General features: G+C 30.6%; 2 protein-coding genes across 4 annotated transcripts; one reads left to right on the top strand and one right to left on the bottom strand.

Moving 5' to 3' along the window:
- Positions 1-7,417: 7,417 nt before the first annotated feature.
- Positions 7,418-11,712, bottom strand: LOC129290758 (uncharacterized). Of its 3 annotated transcripts, none has more exons than XM_054927713.1 (3): positions 11,199-11,712; positions 8,593-8,691; positions 7,418-7,809 (listed from the first exon to the last, which is right to left on the bottom strand). In XM_054927713.1, the coding sequence occupies exons 1-3, from the start codon at positions 11,476-11,478 to the stop codon at positions 7,784-7,786; spliced, it is 405 nt and encodes a 134-aa protein (XP_054783688.1). In that variant the 5' UTR covers positions 11,479-11,712; the 3' UTR covers positions 7,418-7,783. The 3 variants fall into 3 exon arrangements, with proteins under 3 accessions (XP_054783688.1, XP_054783690.1, XP_054783689.1); XM_054927714.1 differs by lacking the exon at positions 7,418-7,809 and adding an exon at positions 7,816-8,329; XM_054927715.1 differs by lacking the exon at positions 8,593-8,691 and having other exon boundaries at positions 11,199-11,710.
- A 5,978-nt stretch (positions 11,713-17,690) lies between these two features.
- Positions 17,691-19,622, top strand: LOC129290755 (uncharacterized). Its single transcript, XM_054927708.1, has 2 exons — positions 17,691-18,816; positions 19,417-19,622. The coding sequence occupies exons 1-2, from the start codon at positions 17,786-17,788 to the stop codon at positions 19,478-19,480; spliced, it is 1,095 nt and encodes a 364-aa protein (XP_054783683.1). The 5' UTR covers positions 17,691-17,785; the 3' UTR covers positions 19,481-19,622.
- Positions 19,623-23,395: the final 3,773 nt, after the last annotated feature.

Here is a 23,395-nt window from a genome sequence, read left to right as displayed (position 1 = left end):
ATCCTCCCCTCCACTCTAAAGCCGGGGTCAAGAAAGTATATCAAGCTTGTCACCTCTGAAGAATTATTTCAATGACTACTAGGATGGAAGCCGTCAACTTTTTGTTTTCTAATTTTGTTTTTTGGAATTCGAAGATAAATATTTCACTGTTGAATATGAAGGCCTTCACCTTCTTTGCCTGGTAGAAAAGATTGAGTTGGGTACACTGAACACCAACCCAATCAGCTCAAAAGTGGAGTTGCAAAAGAAAGTTCACTACGAACGAGAGAACGAAAAAAGCTAGTCGGAACGGAAGGATAGTAGAGAAGATGTCGAGGAGCTTTCGTTGGGGAGCCCCTCTCACCTCACCTACGCTATTCTCAAACGGGAGATCGGTATCGAGGGGAGCGATGAAGAGGGAAGTGGGTACTCCGAGGAACGGAGCCTACCTCGGATAAGATTGAGGGAAAGAGTTGTTAGCTTACTTCTACCCGGAGAGAAAGTCCCCTTCTTTAGCGAGAAGGGGGATGGGTATGAAATAGGCAATTACCCTTCGCTTATATATTCATCCGAAGGAGTACTTCCTTATCCGCAGCTGTCGTTCCTTTTCTCGAGAGACATGGTCCAAAAAGGCTTTGTAGCCGTTCCCTTTTGTCAAAGCAACGGCGGATTGAATCATGTTCTCTCAAACCGTACCAACGCGACCTACCTCGGGCAAGTCGATCGGTGAAGAAATCTCGGGTCAAGAGCAGATCGGTCAAGAATCCAATCGAACTTTATTATCACAAACCCTTCTGCTCAAGGGCCCTAAAAGGGATGAGCCGAGAAGGAGCAATCGGAATCATTCTATAGTTCACCTCTGGGCATAAGCTCTTTGTTCACCGGGGACTGCTGGGTTCGCTACCAAGGAATAATCATGATCGGATCGTTGTTACTTCATAATTAAATTACATTGATAGACCAATAGCAGTTTATATAGCGAGGAAAGATGCAGAAGAAAGATCTATGACCAATAGTAGCTCCTACGTCTCAGCTGGGGCAAGTCAAGTCTTTTAAACACTTATTTTAAACACTTAAGCCGAGGCGGGTTGGGGGCCGGGTACGGATGGACTGAAGAATAGACTAGACTGATTGACCGAAGTTACGGCCAAGAAATAATAACTTCTCTACATTTTGATTTGGATTCTCGTATTGCTAGTGTGGGGCCTTTATTTAGCTCAAGTGAAGTGAACCGAACCAAGAGCCTTAGATGATAGGGGGCGAGCTCTCCCTAAATCTTACAGGCCGAGAGGGACGAACTACAAACTACATGTGCTTGCTGCATTTCGAATCCCATTCTTGCTCCAAGTTTGAATCTTTCGAATCTCCGCTATCTTATCTTGGTCTCCCCTGTATAGTATAAATAGAAGACGGACTAATGGGGCTACTCTCCCTCCAGGTCACTCTTCCCAGAAAGAAGGGAAAACCTACTCTCCAGGATAGGGAACGGAACCAGAAATCCCGGCTAAACCGGGACAAGACTATTTATTTTGAATTAAGGGGCAGGTGCTTCTCGTTAATCAACAGGTGGAAGGAGGAGCGTGATAATTTTAAAAGGTTTGAAGTTAGACGACGTAAAAGCTGAAAGGGTATGATAGAAATTATTTATAATAATTATAATGATATACTACATCCCAATCTTAAACATAAGTTCATTTTAACTAATTCTATGAACCAAAAAAAAAAAGGTTGTTGAATATTTGTAATTAATATAAACAGAATTTATAATGCTTTTACAAAAATAACCCTTCCATTTAAATATTAAAATTTAGTGCGTGGAAATAAAAATATTCAATAAATAAGGTTATTGTGAGAATTTTTTTTTTAAAATAAAAAGACAAATATATTAACTATAGAAAAATGTAGTCTGGGAAGAAATTGTTAAAATAGGCCTCTTAGAAAAACTAGAAGAGCAAACAAGACGTTCTCTTTGGAGTGACAGCTTTGCTGTGATTATTGAAAGGGAGAATGACGTCAAAGGCTCACTATCCAAAAAGGAAAAAAAAATTACCACTTAAAAGTTCTACTCCTTCTGATCCTATTTATAAGTCATTTCTACCAACTTCATCAATACCAATACAATAAAAGTATAAAGAATAAAAGTAAGTAAAATTACAAACATGCTCCTATATAACAAATCTAAAAAGTAATGTCCTGTTACTTTTTCTCTCTCATGAAGGATAATTTTGGAAATACCTCTCAAATATTACCTAAAAAGACGCACCGTGACTTATAAATGGGACCAAATACACCTTCTAAAATTGGACTTATAAATGGGACCGGAGGGAGTATATATTATAAATTTATTCTGTAAGTCTAAAATGTAAATATGTTTTTTGAAAAAATATTTATTTACTCTTCATTTAAAAAAAACAACATTATGCATGAAATATTGTATTATTAATGTTATATACAAATATTTTATTATTTATATTTTAGAAAATTTATACATTTTAAATAAGAGAGAAATAAGTCGTTTTATTAATTTTTCTTTTTGCGAAAAGTCATTTCCCCTGACAACATATTTATTTATAAGCTTTTGACCAGCCAAATAAATTCAAAATACATTAAATTTTACGTGCAATTTTTCTCTATTTGGGAAGGTCAGCTGCCATTTTCCGACTGCAATGTTCTCTCTCCCACACAGTATACAAAAACTGTTCTTTTCTCGGGATTTGGCATAGCTGATATATAATTATCTAGACCAAGAATGTTTTTTAGTTGTTAGCGTTTTACAGTAGTGACTTAATTTCATTGTACTTATTTACTCTTTTTAATTTTATTTATAAATTACATTCAATTTGTTAAATCAGAATTAAGAAATTTTAAATTTTATTAATTTTTTAAAAAATTAATAAGTTTTCACCTCTCTTTGTAATAAAAATAAAAACAATATTTTTAGAAAAAAATATTTTAAAATCTCACTCAACACAAATAAGTACTCTTTGATCTATAACATTTTTTAATTTCAATTATCAATAAACTTAAGAGTAATTAATTATACCGAGCAAGACTTGTATGTAATTCTCTTTATTTTTAACAATTTTTTCTAGTAGTTAATAAAAGTAAGAAAATAAAAATGCATATAGAAAATAATAAATTGTCCCATAAGTATGGTTAAAAGTAATCTTTTATCTAGTCCATAAATAAAACCAGAGGGGTAATCTCTACTTGTTGTTTGTTTTTTCATGATAGTGGTTTAATAGTTAACTAGGGCACGAGCAATATTTATTGTAATTAATATTTATTGTATAAATTTTCTAACCATCTATCTCTTATTTCCAAAATTAGTGAATTTCATTTGTTATAAGTTTTCTGACAGCCATATTTTGTTTCCAATTGAAATTTTTTTCCACTTAAAAACTTATATGTAAAGTGATCCTTTTTATGTAGGCTAAAAGAAGTTACGACTTAATAATACAATAAAAACATAGAAAAACAACTCTCTAATACTAGATCAAAAAGAGTACAGTAAAATGGCATTTACACTGACTATATTAGCGTGGTAGAAAAAGTTATTTTAATCAAGTAATATTCGGTCTAGTACAAACATTGAATTTTTTATTTGGTATTCTTATACTGTTAAAAAAAAGAAAAAGAAAGAAAGAGTTTTGTTAGTATTCCCTTCACCTAGCTCTCAACAATGGCAAATAATTTTAACTGTACTAACAAAAATTTGCTATTTTTGGTCCTTTGCCTATTTCATTTTACTAAAGAAAATAAATATATAATTTAACAATTTTTGAAAGCAGCTTTCGTGAACACATTAAGTTAGATAGGTTGACTTTGGGTATTTAGGAGACCATTGTTCACTTAATGAAAATAATTGCCTGGGTTACAAAATAATTTATCAAGGTGAGAAGATTTACAGTAGAGTTTGATTCCATCGATGGTAACGATAATTTCTAGATTGAGATAGCCTGCATCGGTCGATAATTTTGTTAAAGAAATCTATATGTTAGACTGAATGGACATGAAAAAACATTACATTGAATTTTCATAAATCCCTAATTAAAAAAGGATTCACACAAAGATTTTAACTATAATTATTAATTTTATCAGTGAGTACTTTGGTGAATTGATAGAGAAGAACATTTCCAACTTACAGAACAATGTCAACAGAAGAGAGAGATAACCGTATTAAAGTAACAAAATCTATATGAAAAAGAAAGTGATCTAACATAAAAGCTAAAGAATCACAAATTAACAATCTCACAACTATATAACTGCAACAAACATAACTTAAAATGGTCAAAAAATTTACCCATTAAATACAAGATACGATACTTCAATTTAAAAGAATATCGCAATTCACATAAGTTCTAAAAAAAAAACAAAACAAATGCATAATGATATTGAGGATACAAACCAAAGAAGAACAAAAATTCATAAAGGAAAAATAAACCTGCCAGACCCTATAACTAACCCAATCACACATTTCATACCTTAATCGAAGTTTTGATTACTATGAAGCATATCACCTACGACACTGAGATATTGTCAAACATTTCCTGAAAGACAACATTTTGGAACATGGTCCTTGATTTTTGATCATTTGAATGTATTAATATCTTCAAACCATATCTAAATTTTACCCTTGATAAAGCAACATACAGCTAGCCATGAGTGAAAATCAAATTGGGCAAAAATATTCTCACTTGTTTCAATGATTGTCCTTGACTTTTATTCAAGTCGTTGCAAAAGATATAGTAAAATAAAATTGCCTTCTCTTTAACTTAAATGGCAACCTTAAGTTAAAAGAAGTCATATCCATTTTATGAATTAGTGCCTTCTAATTAACATGAGATCCATTTAAAATCCGTACCTCAATTACTTTGCCACCAATCCACTCAATTGTCAATCAAGTTCCATTACACAATCTCATTGACTAATCAATATTTTGAATAATCATGACATGCATTTCAATTTTCAGTGACAATTTATGAGGAGGCAACCTAGAGCAGTCAATGGTATTTAGGAATCTAGGTGCATAAATATCATCAAATGAATCATTTTCGTAGGGTGACAGGGCAGTTGAATCAGAGCTAAAAAAAGTCCACTTGCCCTCCAAGAAAAATAGAACAAATGTATTGATTGATTTTATTCACAACATCTGTTGTGGGAGATAGAATAGCCCTACGTGTAAACAGAGAATCTTCACACCTCTCCTTCACATCACCAAAAACAGCATCAACTATTGCCTTGATAGGATCATTATATTGAAGGATCAAAAAATCATTCAAAATTTGAATATCAATGTAGCCATTGTGTGGCTGGTTGATTTCCCTATCACCTACATTAAGTAACCATTTGGAAAATTCTTCTAAATCATGATGTTGTTGCTGTTCAATTGATCGCAGCCTTAGATTTTTTGTGAGCATAAATACCTTCCAACATTGCTATAAGTATGAATGGTTAATAGTTGTATTAACTATGTTAGCCGTATTACCCCTAACAATGACTGGTAAAATCTATCTAAAATCACCTCCCATCACCACACATTTCCCCTTAAAAGGCAAAAGTTCAGTTTCATCTTAATCAATCCTCAATATATCTCTGAAGAATTTGTTGACTGCTTCAATACAAAATTGATGAATCATAGGTTCATCCTAAATTATAAGTTTGGCCTTATGAATCAGCATAGCCAAAGGAAAATTTTGCTTAATGCTACAAGTTGAGTTTTCATTAATATATATCATAATAGGAAATCTAGATGTGTTGTGCAGCCGTTAGGAAGTAATGTTGATGTAATCCCACTGGAACCAACACTTAACACAATTTCACCTTGAGATTTCAAATAAGTACTCAAACAATTCTACAAATATGTTTTCCCAATGCCACCAAAAGCATAAACAAAGAAAAATTTTGCATCTTGACTTGACAAACTATCAATGACATGATGGAAAATATACTATTGTTCTGTTGTCAACTTGGAAATTAATTCACTTACTTGTACATAGAGAAATTGCCTATCAACATTTAATTCTTCCAAAATCAAAGTATTAGCAAAGTCAAAAGGACCATTGTCAAAAGGAGCTAAGAATTTAGGGTAATCACCCAATAATCTTCCATTGTTGCAAAGGAAATTATTTATAACTTTCAAAGCTTCGTTCTCTTTTTCTAATAATGAGAATTTAATTCCTGGAGGGAAAAATTAAAATACCAGGTTAGAAAACATAAACCAACACTGATGTAGCTTAGAATAGCTAAACAAATGGAAAAGAAAATAATTTAAATACGCACCAGACATGTTCTTATTTGCTGTTGGAATATATATCATGTTATTAGACAACTAAACTTTTGTTTGATCCCAGAAAAACTTAGGTCTAGGTAAAGTTTGAGCTAAAAGAATTTGTGCAAAAAATCTATACAAACCAATACCAAAAACCCAATGTGCAGCTTCTTCAATAGCATCAATAAATTTTCGATCATCATCTACCAATCTCATTGCATAACATGTTGATCTATAAGTAGGATGCACAATATTATTGATAGTTTGAAGGGCTTCAAAGGAGGAATCACCTTCAACCTTATTAAGCATTACTCACAAATTAAAAAAAAATTCCCCATTACCAGGATGAATAGTTAATTGACCAATCTTAATTCCTCTTTATCGATGCTTCCAAAGTCGATCCCTTTTTGCTTTATAAACAAACCTAGATGAAAATTTAGCACATGTCAAATCAGGCCCATTATCCATTCTTTTATAAGTACAATACCCCTCTTTATCAACAATTGTCTTAGAATGAAATTTTTTTTGGTAATATTTACAACATTTTCCATCTTTCATACAAGGAGACTTAAGATTAGAATCGCCACACGGTCCATGAAACATATGAGCTTTCATAAGTTCATGCAAAACTGGGTTCTGATCAGGATCAGGTATCTCTGTAAATATCATTTTATCAATTGCATTAGCTGTTATTATCTTATCTTTATTTGCAAGCCATAGTATAATATAAGCTTGCGGGAGGCCGCTTTTTTGAAACTCAATACTACTATTAAGAAAGGAAAGAACAAAATCTTTAATGATAACAACACAAAAAGAAATCAAAGTTCAAACAATATAATATCATAATTAATCAAGTAACACCCATACTGTTCAGGGTGACAAAAACTTATAAGTTTGTAGTGTTACTCGCCTCAACAATCCCAAAAGCCTCTTTTTCTTTTATGACCTTGAGTAATGATTCCAATTTCTATTGAAAAATCCTTGCGATGTAATTTGGTCGACAAGATGCTAGAGAAGAATATATTTGACACATTTGTTTTAATTTAGGCCAAGTAGGGTTACATGTGAATGTCAAAAATAAATCAGGGTGACCTTTAGCTCTAGCAATAGCCATAACATCTTGGTAATTTTCAAGAAGAAACCATTTTTTTCTTCACACTTCCATGCTCAAATTGATATGCATACTCAATATTAGATTCATACCCTCTAATACCAAATGGAAACAAAATTGTGTACTGAAGAGGTAAGTACGACATATGAAGCTCATGAATTTTTCTAAATTCACCAAACTGTTTCCTCACAATAATATCCCTCAAATGATAAGAATGGTCAAATTCTCCAATTATCAAGGCAATAATATCAAAAAACATAGGTACACATAATTCCTTCGATCAACTGATCTTTCACTCAATAACAGTATTTTAATATCATCTTGATAACTAGTTGTAACAATGTTAGAAGCATATCTGTAAAGCTGCACCAATACATTAACATTGTCAAGCAAAGACATCAGTTTCTCTGCAATAATTGGATCTACATGATCCTCTTTATCACGTACCCTACAAATTAAAATAAAGAACATAATTACAAAAGAAAAATAATATAACAACTTCAAATGATTATAAATATATCCACTTAAAAGATACTTGTAGCTCACTACATATATGAGATCATCAATCTCATTCTCAGTGTCAACTACATAAAGTTGAGAATACATAGGAGTAGTCCCACTCTCGAATAGAAGACTTCCAATACGTTGATAATTTTGTCCATCCAATGTAAAGGAATATGGACTAAGTCCATCATTACTCTTTATTTTGCCTCCCATCAAAGTAAAAGAAACATATTATTATAACATCTTATATTCTTTATAAAATTCGTAGAATCACTTGAATCATGGTCAAAAAAACAAATGCTTTATTGGCTCCAAGCAAAGTGGCAACTTTATTTTTCCTTGAAAACAACAAAGGGCAAATTGCAATGATTTAGTAGACAAACCATGTTTAACCCTTTCATCATACCACATCAAAACACTACATTCACCACAACAAAAAATTGGATCTCCTTCATCAATATATCCTACAAATTAATTCAATTATCACAACATTAGCAAAGCTATTAAAAAACGTAATTACTATAAATAACTCATTAAAGAAAGGTATACAATCATTATATCAAAAAAAAAAAGATTGTCTGATATTATCTTTTATGTAAGTCTCTAATATATGACCATTGGAAATGCTGAAAAAGCAAACCATGACTAATTATTAAATAAAAATTAACTTCAAACAATAACACTCCTCCTTTCATAAATTACAAAAAATAGAAATAGAATTACTTACAAAAGGCAACATCAGAAGAAATTACACAAAAATCTCGCCACATCCAAAAGGCCTTCTTTAAGTCCTTTTTATAGGTTGACCAATATCTCTCACAACATTCTTACACATGAAAAGAAAAAAGAAAAATGGCATAATTCAGCCACGCCAAAGGTTCAAAAAATATAGAAACATTCAATATCAAAAATAACTACCACCTTGATTCATTAATAATAGTGTCACAACCTTGAACTATACTAGATGCAGCGACTATTATGTCTTCATACATTGACAACGGCTCAATAGAATTCAACACTCATAATTTCTTTTGCCTTCTTGTACCATAGTGTACCAAAAAAACACAAACTATTTGTCAATAACACTAAAAAAAACCATAAAAACTTTAAATTAAAAAACCTAGCAACTTATGATAATTGTCTATGTGTTCATCACTATAACTAACTTTTCTTTTCCTACATGCAAAGACTATACTATAAAAAAACAATTAACCCAAATATCACACATAACAAATAAATCACTTACATTAAGTAATAAATTAGACACAAAAAAACTCAATACTACAACTAACCTCAACTCGAATAAATGAATATCATTAGAAGCCCTCTGCTGACTTCTAATAGAACCTTTATTATATGGGTCCTTCCAAAATCCTAACACTCTTATTGATAAAAGCATTACCACATTCATGTCAACCAAAACAAACAATCACTTAAGATCTATATATAAATTAATATCAAGTACTTTCTGCAACACACTTTGCATTATATAGTTTACAAAATATAAAATGCCACCATAAATGCACAGATATACAAAACAAATATTCTAAATAAACCTATTAATAGTTCCTAACAAAACTTACATGATTAGAGAATACATCAAAAATAACCAGTTCGTGAAATTGGTGTGTACATATTTGGGTTTGGTTGCAACTAAAAGAATTTAAGAAATAGTTAAGTAATCGGAGCCACCTGTCCTTTGACCTGTCTCAGCTATAAATAAGGGTCTAATAGTCAGTTGGACAATACACTCTAAATCATATATAAACAAACTTCGCATTGTTTTGACCCATGGTTGATGGCACTTCACATTGTACACTCCTCCTTATTATACACTAGATACCGAAACAAATCTCATTATTATGTAAGATTAATAAAAAACCACTTCAAAGCACACATTCAAACACCTACTAATTAATGTTCAAAGAAAAGGTTGTAGGTAACACAACATGCATGCATGTGCATCTGCTCTAACTTTATCTTCCCTAGCTTTGTAGTTCGCACATGTTCAATGCTTTTGAATGTGATCCATTAAATATTTATTTTCTATTTCTAATTAAAGCCTCACACAACTCTAACGTACTATTATACACTTTTTAAGATCAAAGAAAATGTTGCTTTTTCTCTTTCTTGCCTTTTGTTTGTTTGTTTGTTTGTTTTTTAATAATTTGTGGTATCAACTTCACTACACCTGTGATGTTTCACAGAATTATATGCTGTGCCGTTAAAAAAAAGTCATCTATATAGCACAAGTAGAAGAATTAAAAAAAAAAAGAAAAGGTAAAACGGACGGACAATTTAAGTAAGTAAAAGTAGCTATTATTTCAAGAAATGTAAATATATTTACATATGCATTGATAATTGAAATTTTACAGTAATTACTTTACGAACAACAATAGGGCCATGTGAAGAAGTTCTAGGCCCTAAGACAATTATTTTGAGAGGCCTATTGTATGTCTTATTATGAGAGGCCTATTGTATTCAAATTTTGTAGTTGACATTTATACAACTCTAAATGCTATAAAAAATTTAAAAAACAATTATAATTTTAGACAAAAAGTAATATAAACAGTAAAAGTATAACAAATACACCTGAAGTGTCCACCACCTTAAATCTATTGTTAGTGTTTTTTGTTTTAAGTTCAATTAGATAGCTAGCTAAATATTCCAGTAAGAGGAAATTATTTGGCAAATGAGTGACAATGCAACAAGTTTGAGCACCATAGTAATATTTACCTTTAAAAAAAATGATGATAGCAGTAATTCAATTGAAAGGAAGAGAGAGTTAGATGCTAACAAAGTGGCCCCATCCATAGTATGTTAATGTTACCTCTCTGAATGGCTAATTGATATTATGGAATGAGAATGATAGATACAATGAAATGTAAGATGATCGATGAATTGTTAATGAAAAGATGTAATTAATAGTAACACTTAATAAGAAAAATAATGAGCTGAATTATATAGAGTATAAGCAAATTTTTTTGAAGCCTAAGGCAATTGCCTCATTTGCCTAACAATAGACATGTCTCTAACCAACAACATTATATTCCACTTGTTCTTCATTACTAAGTTACATAGACCTAGTAACTTCTCTAGCCATTGATTCTCCTTAGGTTGTCCAAGTTACAATCATTCATGTTTCATCTAGTGCATCTGACAGACAGTTTCACAGAAGGAGTTCATAATGCGCGCGCGTGCACGTATAACATGAAGAGGTTGTTGTTTGTCAATATGTAGTGGATGGAGTTGTTTTCTATTGTTGTTAGAGAAACTGCTTTATATGATAGATGCATTAAAAATGAGGAATAAATTTAAATAAAAATTTCATACCTTCTTTAAAGGATTGACCATTCCTTAAGTCAGAAATTTTTGGTATTCCAAAAACTTCTGCTGAATTTAAGGATGCCCCAACATCTACCATTCTTGCATCCATTTCTTTCAGCTTCAGAAATTGCAAGAGACAAAGATCACTCGCGATAGAACCCATAAACCAGTGGCGATCATGAATGAAAGGTTTTGAAAGTCTAGCAATAAGCAAACTTTCTAGGACAAAAGACCCATGATAGGCACCAACGACATCAATAGTGAAAGAGGTCGAAGAGCAGCTCATCACCCAGAAAAAAAGTTCTTGCGTGTTACATCTTTAATCTTCAAAAAGTGCATCAAAAAACGGTGACTCACGATAGAAGCGATTTAGGTAGAATGGGTTATTTAGTTTGGCAGTGAGGGAAGTTTCCTGGAAAAGATACACACCATTAGCACTGACGGCATCCACGGTCAAAGTGCCAGAGAAGCAGCACCGTAACACTAAAATACCAACAAACCATGGAATGGAATCATGACAACTGGCGTCGATCAGAATACATCAAATGTGTTTCTAGAGATCTCTAAAACCTCTGTTTTGCACGAGCACCAATTAAAAGCGCGAGTCAAGCAAGCAATCTCGACATTTGAAATGAACTTTGAATAGAGAAAGGATGCTAAAAAAAAAATGGCTAGGACTTTAAGGGCAGAAAATGGGCCGACATTTAACACATTTCAATTCAAACCAGTCTATGGAATATTTACAATGACCAAGAAATCCTTATAATCCATAAATCCAATCAAAAACTTACGTTTAATTATTTAGGATTGAAAAGAAAAAACAATATTTGTTCAATGGGACCCACAAAGAAGAGGACAAATCAATGGCCAAACATTGTTGGTGAATAGTGTAACAGTGCGATATTGATGGGCTTTAAATATTGTACGATTCCATAGTTGTTTGGCTCGATTATTATCATTATACAATTTTACAACATCTTGTCCATTTTAATAAAAACCATTGAAAGTTGGAGGCCATAGACTAGCACTCGCCGTTGGAATCTTATATCTTTCAAATAAATTATAGGAAGTTGCTTGCACACTTGCAGTATATTTTTTGTCTGATCCTCTCCTCAGTCTTTTTCAACAAAATAATAATAAAATCTCTTTAAAATATATAAATGATAATTTAATCTCTCAAAATGTTATAATTTTTTTAAATTTTTTGAAACTTTTCTATCATTAATGAATTTATATAAATTATCAAATTGCCCTTGTTGAAAATAAATGATTCATAAGTTTTTTTTAAATATTCACAACTTTTTTTTTATATTCACAACAATGCAACAGCAAATAAAGAATTAATATGCGAAGTTGTGATTTGCTATTATATTGTTGCGAATATAAGAAGAAAAATTGTGAATATTTAAATAAAACTTGCAAATCATTTATTTTTAATAAAGGCAATTTAATAATTTATATATATTCATTAACGACAGAAAAGTTTCTAAAGACTTCAGAAGAAGTATTACATTTTGAAAGACTAAATTGTCATTTATACATTTAAAAAAAAATTATTATCATTTTCTCATCTCCCCCCCCCCCTTTTTTCTTCTTCTCATCCCATCTTTATCTTTAGATTACAGAATGGATGATTTGGATTTAAGTGTTTTATAAAATAATTAGGAAAAATTATAAATAAGTTTCATAAAATTCAGAAACCCTAGCCAAGTCTCTTGAAACTTTAGTATAACTTGAAATTAGGGTACAAAGGTAATAATGTCCCTATTAAAATTACATTACGTTAATCAATTAATTTATAATTATTTTATTAATAATTTACAACTATCACTTGACACATCCCATAGTTAAAATGATCATCATACGTTACAAATTTAATACTTATCTTTTAAAATTATTTTATCAGTAATCTATAATTATCATTTTAATATTTTACAACTGTAATTTCACATATATAATAATAAAGGCAATATTATATTTGCACCCTAATTTTAAATTATATTTAATTTATAATTATTTTATTAATAATTTACAACTATCACTTGACACATCCCATAGTTAAAATGATCATCATACGTTACAAATTTAATACTTATCTTTTAAAATTATTTTATCAGTAATCTATAATTATCATTTTAATATTTTACAACTGTAATTTCACATATATAATAATAAAGGCAATATTATATTTGCACCCTAATTTTAAATTATATTTAATTTATAATTATTTTATTAATAATTTACAACTATCACTTGACACATCCCATAGTTAAAATGATCATCATACGTTACAAATTTAATACTTATCTTTTAAAATTATTTTATCAGTAATCTATAATTATCATTTTAATATTTTACAACTGTAATTTCACATATATAATAATAAAGGCAATATTATATTTGCACCCTAATTTTAAATTATATTTAAGTTTTAAGGGACCTAATTGTAATTTTTAAATTTTAAAAAATTTATTTATAAATAAGTCTTGTGGAGGTAGCTTTCTCAAATAATTATTATAACGTCGTATAGAAATAAATAAATAAATAAATTTAAAATATTAAAAGTTATGTCTATCGTTATTTAAAAAAATGTATAATTTTTTTTTGCTTATGTTAGTGCAGTTATAAACAGTAAAATATATAATATTAATAGTTGGTTAAAATGAAGCTACGCCTGGTGAGATTTGAGAAAGCTAAAAAAATTACAAATAAAATAATCATGATTTATCTTTTTTTTAAGCTAGTTTTTTCTTTTACCAGATTTGTTTAAAGCTAGTTGAAAATGTGCTTGTCGTCTTCAAACTCTCTAAAACGCGTGACGTGAACAGCTTAGCCAACTAAAAACAAAATTAGACTAACACGATTTTTTTTTTAATTTGTCTTATTTAAAATGACTTGGCCAACTCCAGAGCCAGACAATGTCGAATTCTTAGTTACAGCCTGTTAGGATTCAAAGTATAATCGATTTTTGGGCCAAAATAAATGATTTTTGAAAAAATTATCCAAACAATCAAAAAAATTAACAATTAATTATTGAGTCAGAATTATATTTTGACATAAGCTTTGGGAGATTATTTTGTAGATTCAATTTTACTGTTAAATAATATTTTTTATTTCGTAAATAAAGTTTAACAAATTTAATAATGTTAAATATAATTTTATTAATAATTTTAAAAAGTAATGTCATTTATGATAATTTGTATAGTTAAAATTAATTTCAAAAAACCAATATTCAAACATATGGCATTGTAAAATAATTAATTATAATTAAAATTAATTATATTAATTAATTATTTTTATAATTAGTTATACTTAATTAAAATTAAAACGGGGGTTTACTCCTCCCTAAATTACAGCTTCATTATTTATAACTGATTTTTCAAATATTTACACAAATTGAATTTTGGTTTTAGAAAATTTCTATGTTTTCAACAAAGTAATACCATTTTAGTTATATCACTAAAAAAAAAGTAGAGGATCTTGGTAAATAAATTATCATTTTTTAATGGATAGTTCTTAAGTGTCATTATTTCTTATTGAGGTCCTTGCAATATTCTCTTTAAGTTTGGTTTCTTTAAAGGTCGAATGGCATTGAAATTTTATGGAAGTGATCTAATTTCATTAAGGGCAAAATTTATATGCTTTATATTATATATTTAATATATTTTTATTTAATCAAATTTAGATTTAATTAAAAACAAGTATTTTAAATATATAAGTTTTTTCCTTTCATTAAAGTCGCACGAAAAGAACTAAAATGAAAGTAAAATTTTGATTACTTCTACATAAATATTGTTGCAATTTTTTTTTAAATAATCCCTCTTCAAGATATTTTCTCTTGAGGCGAGGTAGATCGACATCCAAGTTTTGAACCCTTGGCATAATATTTGCTAATAATTTATATTTTAACCACTAGGCCAATCAATACATTAAAATTTATTACGCTGAATAAAATATTCATAGCCATTAATTAATAAGTAAGGTAAAAGAATTCTTGACAACGTTTATGAAGAATTACCAAGTGCTATTATAAAATTATCAACTTCTTAGTAAAACGCAATTATTAACTACCAATCTATAAGGATTTACAACTTTGTTACATGGAATATGGCAAAATTTGCCAAATTTAGAAGTATTGAACATAATCATTAAAAAATTGACTTAGACAGCTCTAAAATGAAACGACGATTTAAATCTATCCACTTCAAAACAAGATAACTCCCTCCATTCTTATACTCCTGAACTGAGACTGCATCTATCCAATAATTTGAGATTTTGGGAGAGAGGGTGTTACAGTGCAAAGGAAATCTACTTTCTAATGGAAATTTACTCTGGTAGCGGATGGAGCTACGTTCTTTCGGCCAGTTGTGTCTTTAATCTTAGTTCTTTTTTATTAGGTTGGTGTTTCAATTTTAAGCCCAAACAATTAGGCAATTAAAACACCAGTCAATAACACCTTAATACCATTAAAAAACAGTTTTAGGAAATAAATAGATTTAAATAGTGGTTAATATTATTAATTAATTCATAATTCCTTTTGAAATACCATGAGATATTATAAACTATTTAACATAAAAAATATTTATATATGTATAAATACAGTTTTAATTTTTTAATATTTTTACTCAAACAGTTTTGCTCACCGAAACAATATTTTATCCATTTTTAATAATTTTTATTTATAAGTAATATAATAAAGATAAAAACAAATATTTAATGATTCATAATAATTTTAATTTAAAACATAAGAATAAAATTTTAATTTGAATAGTTTGATAAAAGCCGTGTTTACTTCAATAAAAAAAAGTCCAAAATGGTTTGACAGAAAGTTGTTTGAGCCACAGGATATTATTCAAAGGGCAAAACTTATATGCTTAAGGTTAGGTTCTTAATATACTTTCTTCCAATAAATTGATGCCACTTGGATGATTTGCGCCAATTAACTCTCCTTGACAAACTTTTACACGGTTAGCATTTAAAAAAGGAAAGAAAACAAGTAAATTAAACTTAATTATTGTCTCGATCAATTCTTGTCCCAATTATTCATCTCTCCACAGCTCTCTCATTGTCTTCTTTTTTCATTCATCGTGCTCGTCTACAGTTTGGTTAAATTAAAGAGACTAATAGAGATTGAGAAAATTGGCTTCATCAGAATACGGACAGCACTGAATACTTTTGACACTCCCTTGTTGCCGCTTTGAGCTTTTAATGATTTTCAAACAAGTGCTCTTACAGCAAAGCAAGAAAGAAGCAAGAAGAACAAGTGAGTAGCTTTTTGTTTTGTGTCAATATCACACCGCTAGAACAAGGGTGGGAGAATTAGTTATTTATAATTTATTTAATTTGTATTAAATTTATGCTGTCACTTGTTCTTCGTGTTTAATTTATTTATAGTTTTTTTTTTCTTAATAATATTATCATTATAAATTTTATGCTGCCAAATCCACAGCTTGTTTTGATCTTTAATCTATAGTTTTTAACAGATGATGTTTTTGTCTTCATCTTTAGAACACTGTCAAAGTGTGTGTATATATTTTAAAATGTTGGTGTTATATCTTATTGGCAGTAAATTTGATGGACAATGTAACCATATCGCCATCATCTAAATCTTCCACAGAAGTAAGTGAAACAAATTTGACTCCATGTGTTGGATTAGAGTTTGAAAGTGAAGAACATGCATATAGATTTTATAATGCTTATGCTGGTCTGGTGGGATTTACCATTAGAAAAGATTGGATAAGCAAATGCAAGTTGGATCATAAGAAGATAATATCTCAAAAATTTGTATGTTTCAAAGAAGGTTTCAAAAGGTTGAAGTGGACCAAGCATGCCCAAAGAAACTATAAAATAAAGATCAAAACAAACTGTGGATTTGACAGCATAAAATTTATAATGATAATATTATTAAGAAAAAACAAAACTATAAATAAATTAAACATGAAAAACAAGTGACAACATGAATTTAATACAAATTAAATAAATTATAAATAAATAAATAAATTCTCTCACCCTTATTCCAGTGCTGCGATATTGACACAAAACATAAAGCCACTCACTTGTTCTTCTTGCTTCTTTCTTGCTTTGCTGTAAGAGCACTTGTTCAAAAATTGTTAAAAGCTCGAAGCGCCAACAAGGGAGTGTCAAAAGTATTCAGTGCCGTCTGTATTCTAATGAAGCCAATTCTCTCAATCTCTATCAGTCTCTTTAATTTAACCAAACTGTAGACGAGCACGATGAATGAAAAAAGAAGACAGCGAGAGAGCGGCGGAGAGATGAATAATTGGGACAAGGATTGATCGGGACAATAATTAGGTTTAATTTACTTATTTCCTTTCCTTTTTTAAATGCTAACAGTGTAAAAGTCTGTTAAGGAGAGTTAATTGATGAGCTGGACAAATCATTCAAGTGGCATCAATTTATTGAAAGAAAGTATATTAAGCACCTAACCTTAAGTATGTAAGTTTTTGCCTTATTCAAAAATGAAGAGACAATATATCGGATGACGACTGGTAGTTTAGAAGGTTAGATGAGAGAGATTGAAGGGCCAGTGAGAAATGGAGGAGACAAGGAGATAAAAGAAACGGAGACACCCCATGCCCCATTTTGCGAGAGGGTGGTACAGTGCAAAGGAAATCTACTTTCTAATGGCAGATCCCATGCTTGTTATAGATTTGACGGAAAAGGCTTGGAAAATAATCCAAATGGGCCTAGAGCATAAAAGCACGCTCGAAAACCTCAAGTCAACCATGAAGGAATTGGTTCCAGTGGTTGAGCAGATAGAAGAAAGTTCGGAGAAAATAACGGATATCGACGCCGAGGAAATAGCAAAGCTCACGGCGATGATGGAAGCAACGAAAGAGGTTATATGTAAGTGTTCCCAAGTGGGTTGGTGGAATTGCTGCCTTTTGCCATATTACAAGAACAAACTCGACGAAGCCGACAAGTCCCTGGTCAAGTACATATCGGTTCAGCTGCAAATGCAGATGGCAAGAGATTTGAGGATAATCCGTTTGAAGTTGACCTCTGACGACATCCGTCTAGCTGAAACCATCCATGATCATGAAATCTCAGGAAGAAATTCGGCTACGCATCTCTCTCTTGAAGCGGCTTCCTCCTCCGAACTCCCAAATAAATATGATGTGTTCATTAGTTTCAGAGGTGAAGACACGCGTACCAACTTGGCGAGCTATATTTATGCCGCCCTGTGCGGTGCAGGCGTCAAAGCATATGGGGATTACCGGATTGAGGAAAGAGAAGAGGTGAGACCATCGCACGAGAGAGTCATCGAAGCCTCAACTATGTTAATCTGGGAAGGAGAAAAGTTGCAGCCGTCGCACGAGCAAGCCGTCGAAAACTCAGCTCTGTTTCTTGTGATATTTTCAAAAAATTATGCATCGTCCACATCGTGCTTGAATGAGCTTACCAAAATACTCGAGTCCAAAGATCCTCTTGTTCTTCCAGTGTTCTACAAGGTAGAACCAACACATGTGCAGAATCAGACGGGGAGTTACCAGGTTGCATTCACAAAACACGAGCGCAAATACGAAGCCCACAAGGTTCAAAAATGGAGGGCTGCTCTCACTCAAGCTGCCAGCTTTCCTGGTTGGAACTGCGCCGCTAACAGGTAATACTATTGAAGTTGCATTAATCGTTATTACCATAAACATAGTAAGTCCCTGGAAATGGTGATTACCATACCTCAGATTTCAAAATTACCCTCTCCATATTCTTCTTCGTCGACCTCATCTCCACCTCAGTACCTTCCAGATGTGCCACCTCGGCGACCTCATCTCCACTCCGCCTTCCAGATCCGGGGAACACCGCCATCAGCGACGTTCGCACATACCCTCGGCGGCATCGACGACGTCCACGTTCACGCATTCCTTCTCCGTCGACCTGTGACTTGATGCGTTTTCTATTTTTCCATTTTTACGTTATTATAAAAAAATTATCAGTACCCTTTCTCTCACAATGAAATAAAATTAATAACAATAAATATTCAAAATAAAAATATAAATGTGTTCATTTAATTTGCCCAAAAGAAAAAAAATCCTCCGAGGTTTTTATCCCCGACTAACTATAATTTCTCCTGGAAAAAAAAGAAACTATAATTTCTCTCTGTAATATATATTTTTTTTTCTCAAGTGTTGTGGTTTCTATCGAATTTCTCATGTCTTTTTAATTTTTCTCTATTTATTCATCTATTTTTTATTATTATTTACAGGTCTCTTGCTGATCTTATCCAAGGTATTATCAAAGTTGTGCAGGAGAAATTGCACAAGAATTGATCCGATCCCATGCTAAATTTCTCTTAAGGACTAAATGGAAGACAAATTTACATCAAGAACTTCAAATAAAATCATTTGTTTCTTTTTATCTGTTGTAAAATCATTTGTTAAGATCCAGAAAATTTGTAAGAGGTGTTACTTATTTTACAAGCATTTTTTTATTGTATACTTTGCACATAATGTCTTATTTTGTGTGTCTCTCTTTCTGGCTTTCCATGACAAGAAATCCGTTCCCAAGTTTCGCATGCATTAAATTTAATTATATATAGTGTCATTTCCTACTTCATTGACTTCGTCAGGGTTGACCTAAGTTATAATTCTCTTAAAAACGGCACCAATCAATGAACCAAAAAGTTAGTGATTCTTGGTTCACCTTATCCAATCGGTTAAACTGAAAATTTTGATTTTATTAAATTTTTTAAATAGAAGCCAATTCGATATGATAGTAAAAGGAAAAACAAAATAAAAACTTATTAGAACCTTATAATATAAAAAACAACATTATTTATTTATATCTAAATAACAAAAATTATTTATAATAGAACAATAATATTTATAAAAAGAATACTTATTTAGTTATATATCAAAACAAGATATACAAATTTTCAATAAACTAATAAATTAGATAAAATCTCAAAAAGTCCCACCACAATTCAATATATTATTTTTTTCACAAAATTCATGTATATGAGCTGTATGAGGTGAAATTCCTATATACAGTTCTGTAATAGAGATGAAATGAAAAAAAAAAAAACCATCAACTACAACTCCAAAAAAATCAGATCCCGTAAGCAACATAGAGGAAGAATAAAAAGAATATCCTCTCAAGATAATCATATTTGCTTTGGTATATATACTCTTCAAGCACTTGAGCTCACTTGAATATATATATATATATATATATATATATAACGTGTATATATTTAATAGATGATGTGTATATATTTAATCATTTAATTAATAATAAAAAATCTGGTTATTGAAGAATAGACTCTAGCCTTTGGTCTTTAACTTTCATCATTTTCCATGAATGTCAGGAGGAGACATAAAGGAGTTAAAAAGGTGAGGAGATCATGATTTTTAAAATTATTATAATATATTTTTTAACTTGCCTAATCTTTATGAAAAGAGTCCTCATTTTAGGTTTTGACTCAATCCTTCTCTACATCTCTACAGGTTCTCGTCGTTCAGCGAGAGATGTTTCTTCCTCTCCTGTGATGTCTGACTCTTCCATTTTTGGTGACAAGCTTTCATCATTTTTTCAATATTTATCAGTAAGTTGTTGCTCCTTTAATACATAATAAAAAAATCTTCCTCCTCTCCCTTCTTATCTCTGCTTCCTTCTCCTCATCGAAGCTCCATCTTCTCTTCTCTTCACCTGAAAAAAATATCAAAAAAATTTTAAGAATCATCTGGTTCAGGTTTCAGTCTAATAGCAGTTTTTTGTCCTATTCCTAGCTCAATATGGTCTAATCCGGTTCAATCATTGGAACAGTTTTTTGAAGAGAACCGAGCCATTGCCATGGTCGGATGGCTATTTGACCAGTCGGACTATCCAATCTGATCTGCTCTTATTTTTAAAACACTGCTAATTCCAACACCACCCTTAAATGCTTATAGTTACTCATAATTACTTGTCACTGTATGAATGCATGCTTGTTGCAATAAGATTAATACTTGTAAAAAAATTAAACCATATTTATTAAATTTTTTTAATTTGTTCATCATTAAATTATTGCATATCAATAACCTATGATTACTTATTAATATGCGAATACATGCTTGTTTCAACAAAATTGACATCTGTGAAAAATTAAATTACACCTATCAAATTTTTTAACTTATTTATTATTGGATATCTTCTTGTTAATTATTCATGATTACTTGTTTCTTTCCCATGGACTTGTATTCTCTCTCTTTCTCCCAAAAGCAGAGTCGGTCTTTGCTTTCCATCATGCTAAAGGTCATTTTACTTCCCTGATTCCTTCCCATTATTTAACAACAGTATAGTCTCCTCCTAGTGTTTGTTTACGGTACATGACAAGATTTCTCCCCTTTTGTTTTCCAAGCGCGTCACAAACAAACGATAAATACTACACCTGTAATTAGCTCGGGAACTGGTTAACCTCTTCAAAATCAAGCTACAGGGTTCTTGAGTGAGATTTCTCTTTTTTTAAAACTCATGACAACTCATGTAATTGAGGTTTAGTTTTAATCAAAATAATTAAAATAGATACAAAAATTATTAAAATAGATAATATTAATAGGTGTTTTAAATGAAGTATTTCGGTTGAGAAAACTAAAAAATTACAAATACTCGTGATTTATGTTTCGCTTAAACCTAGTTGAAAATGTGCTTTTCATAATCATGATGTTTCCGTTTTGATCCTGCAAACATTCTTAAACGCGTGAACGGCTTAGTCAACTAAAGACAAAATTAGATTCAGAGGACATTTTCCATTTTGTCTAATTTAAAATGACTTGGCCAATTCCAGGGCAACACAATAATGTCGCATTCTTGGACAATTGAGCCTTTGGGTTTAGGAAATTTCTATGTTTCCAACAAAGAAAGAACCTGCATTTTGGTTACATCCTGTGGCAGAGAGAAAGGGGACCAACAAGGACCGCAGCGTCCTAATTTTTTTTTAATTTTTTTATATTATATAAATATTACATATTTTTGATCCTTTTAAAATTTATAAAAATTTTATAGTATATATATTTTTTTAATCTTGACTCTCCTTATTTTTAAATCTTGAGTCCACCCTTAGTTATATCATTCAAGTTGAAGGCGGTTCCACAGTTGAACGGTGCCTCTGCATTCCGTCTCTGGAAACCTCTGAATGTCAAGTCTCAACAATACATCATAGTAATTAAACTACAGAAAGCAGACAGTGAATAGAGAGGCCATAACAAGGGAGCTAGAGTTTCTAATGTGATTTTTTTTTTTTAATGCTCTTCGTAATACTTTAACTCTTTTTTTGGGTTACTGACTCTTAAAATAAGAGATATTTTTATCTCTTAAAATCTTGAAGTGTTCGGGATTTCTATTTTTTAAATATTTTTTTAAAATATTATAATTATACTATTTTATTTTTGAAATTTTTTTTTAAAAATACAAAACTCAAACCGTTCAAGAATGCTTGCGTTTCTCGTTATATTAGATTTCAAGTCCTTGTAATCGTTCAATTTGTCTCACAAAAAAGATATATATTAGGAATTTCAACTGAAATTAATGTCTTTTACTCTTCCAATTTTTGCGAATTAATTGATTTTTAATTTGAGTTTTAGAAATAAAACATCACCTACCCCGTTTATTTTTTTTTTATAAAAAAAAAACATCACTTACCCCTCTCGAGTGTTTTTACTCCCTCTTTTTTTTTGGGAAATTACTAAAAAGAACCAGTTAAACGATCTGAAAAAAAACGCACCAAGGTCCTTCAGATAAATTAAGATTCAATAAAAATTACTTAAAAAATGATCAAAGGAAAATGATCCCTTGAATTATATAAACGATAATCTGATCCTTCAAAATGCTATAATTCCATTGAAGTTACTAGGAAATTCTATGTCAATAAATTTTAAATTGAAAAGATTATTTTATTTTTATGGATAAGTTATGATTTCTTATTTAATTCTTGCAATTTTTTGAATAAAAATTATTGTTCCTTAAATAAAAATTATGATAAGGGTTTGTTACTTTGAGAATTTATTTTTTAATAGTAAAAATTATACTTAATATGTTGTGATTTCTTATTCAACTCTTACGATTTTTAGAACAAAAGTTGTTATTCCTTAAATAAAAATTGTGATTAGAGCTTGTTTTTCAATAATGAAAATTACACTTGACAAGTTGTGATTTCTTATTCAACTCTTGCGATTAACAAAACAAAGGATATTATTTTTTAGGTAAAA

Source organism: Prosopis cineraria, unplaced genomic scaffold (assembly GCF_029017545.1).
Source record: "Prosopis cineraria cultivar Desert tree isolate PC_DT_omini unplaced genomic scaffold, ASM2901754v1 PC13, whole genome shotgun sequence".
NCBI lineage: Eukaryota > Viridiplantae > Streptophyta > Magnoliopsida > Fabales > Fabaceae > Prosopis > Prosopis cineraria.
This window is presented reverse-complemented; position numbering and strand designations above follow the sequence as displayed.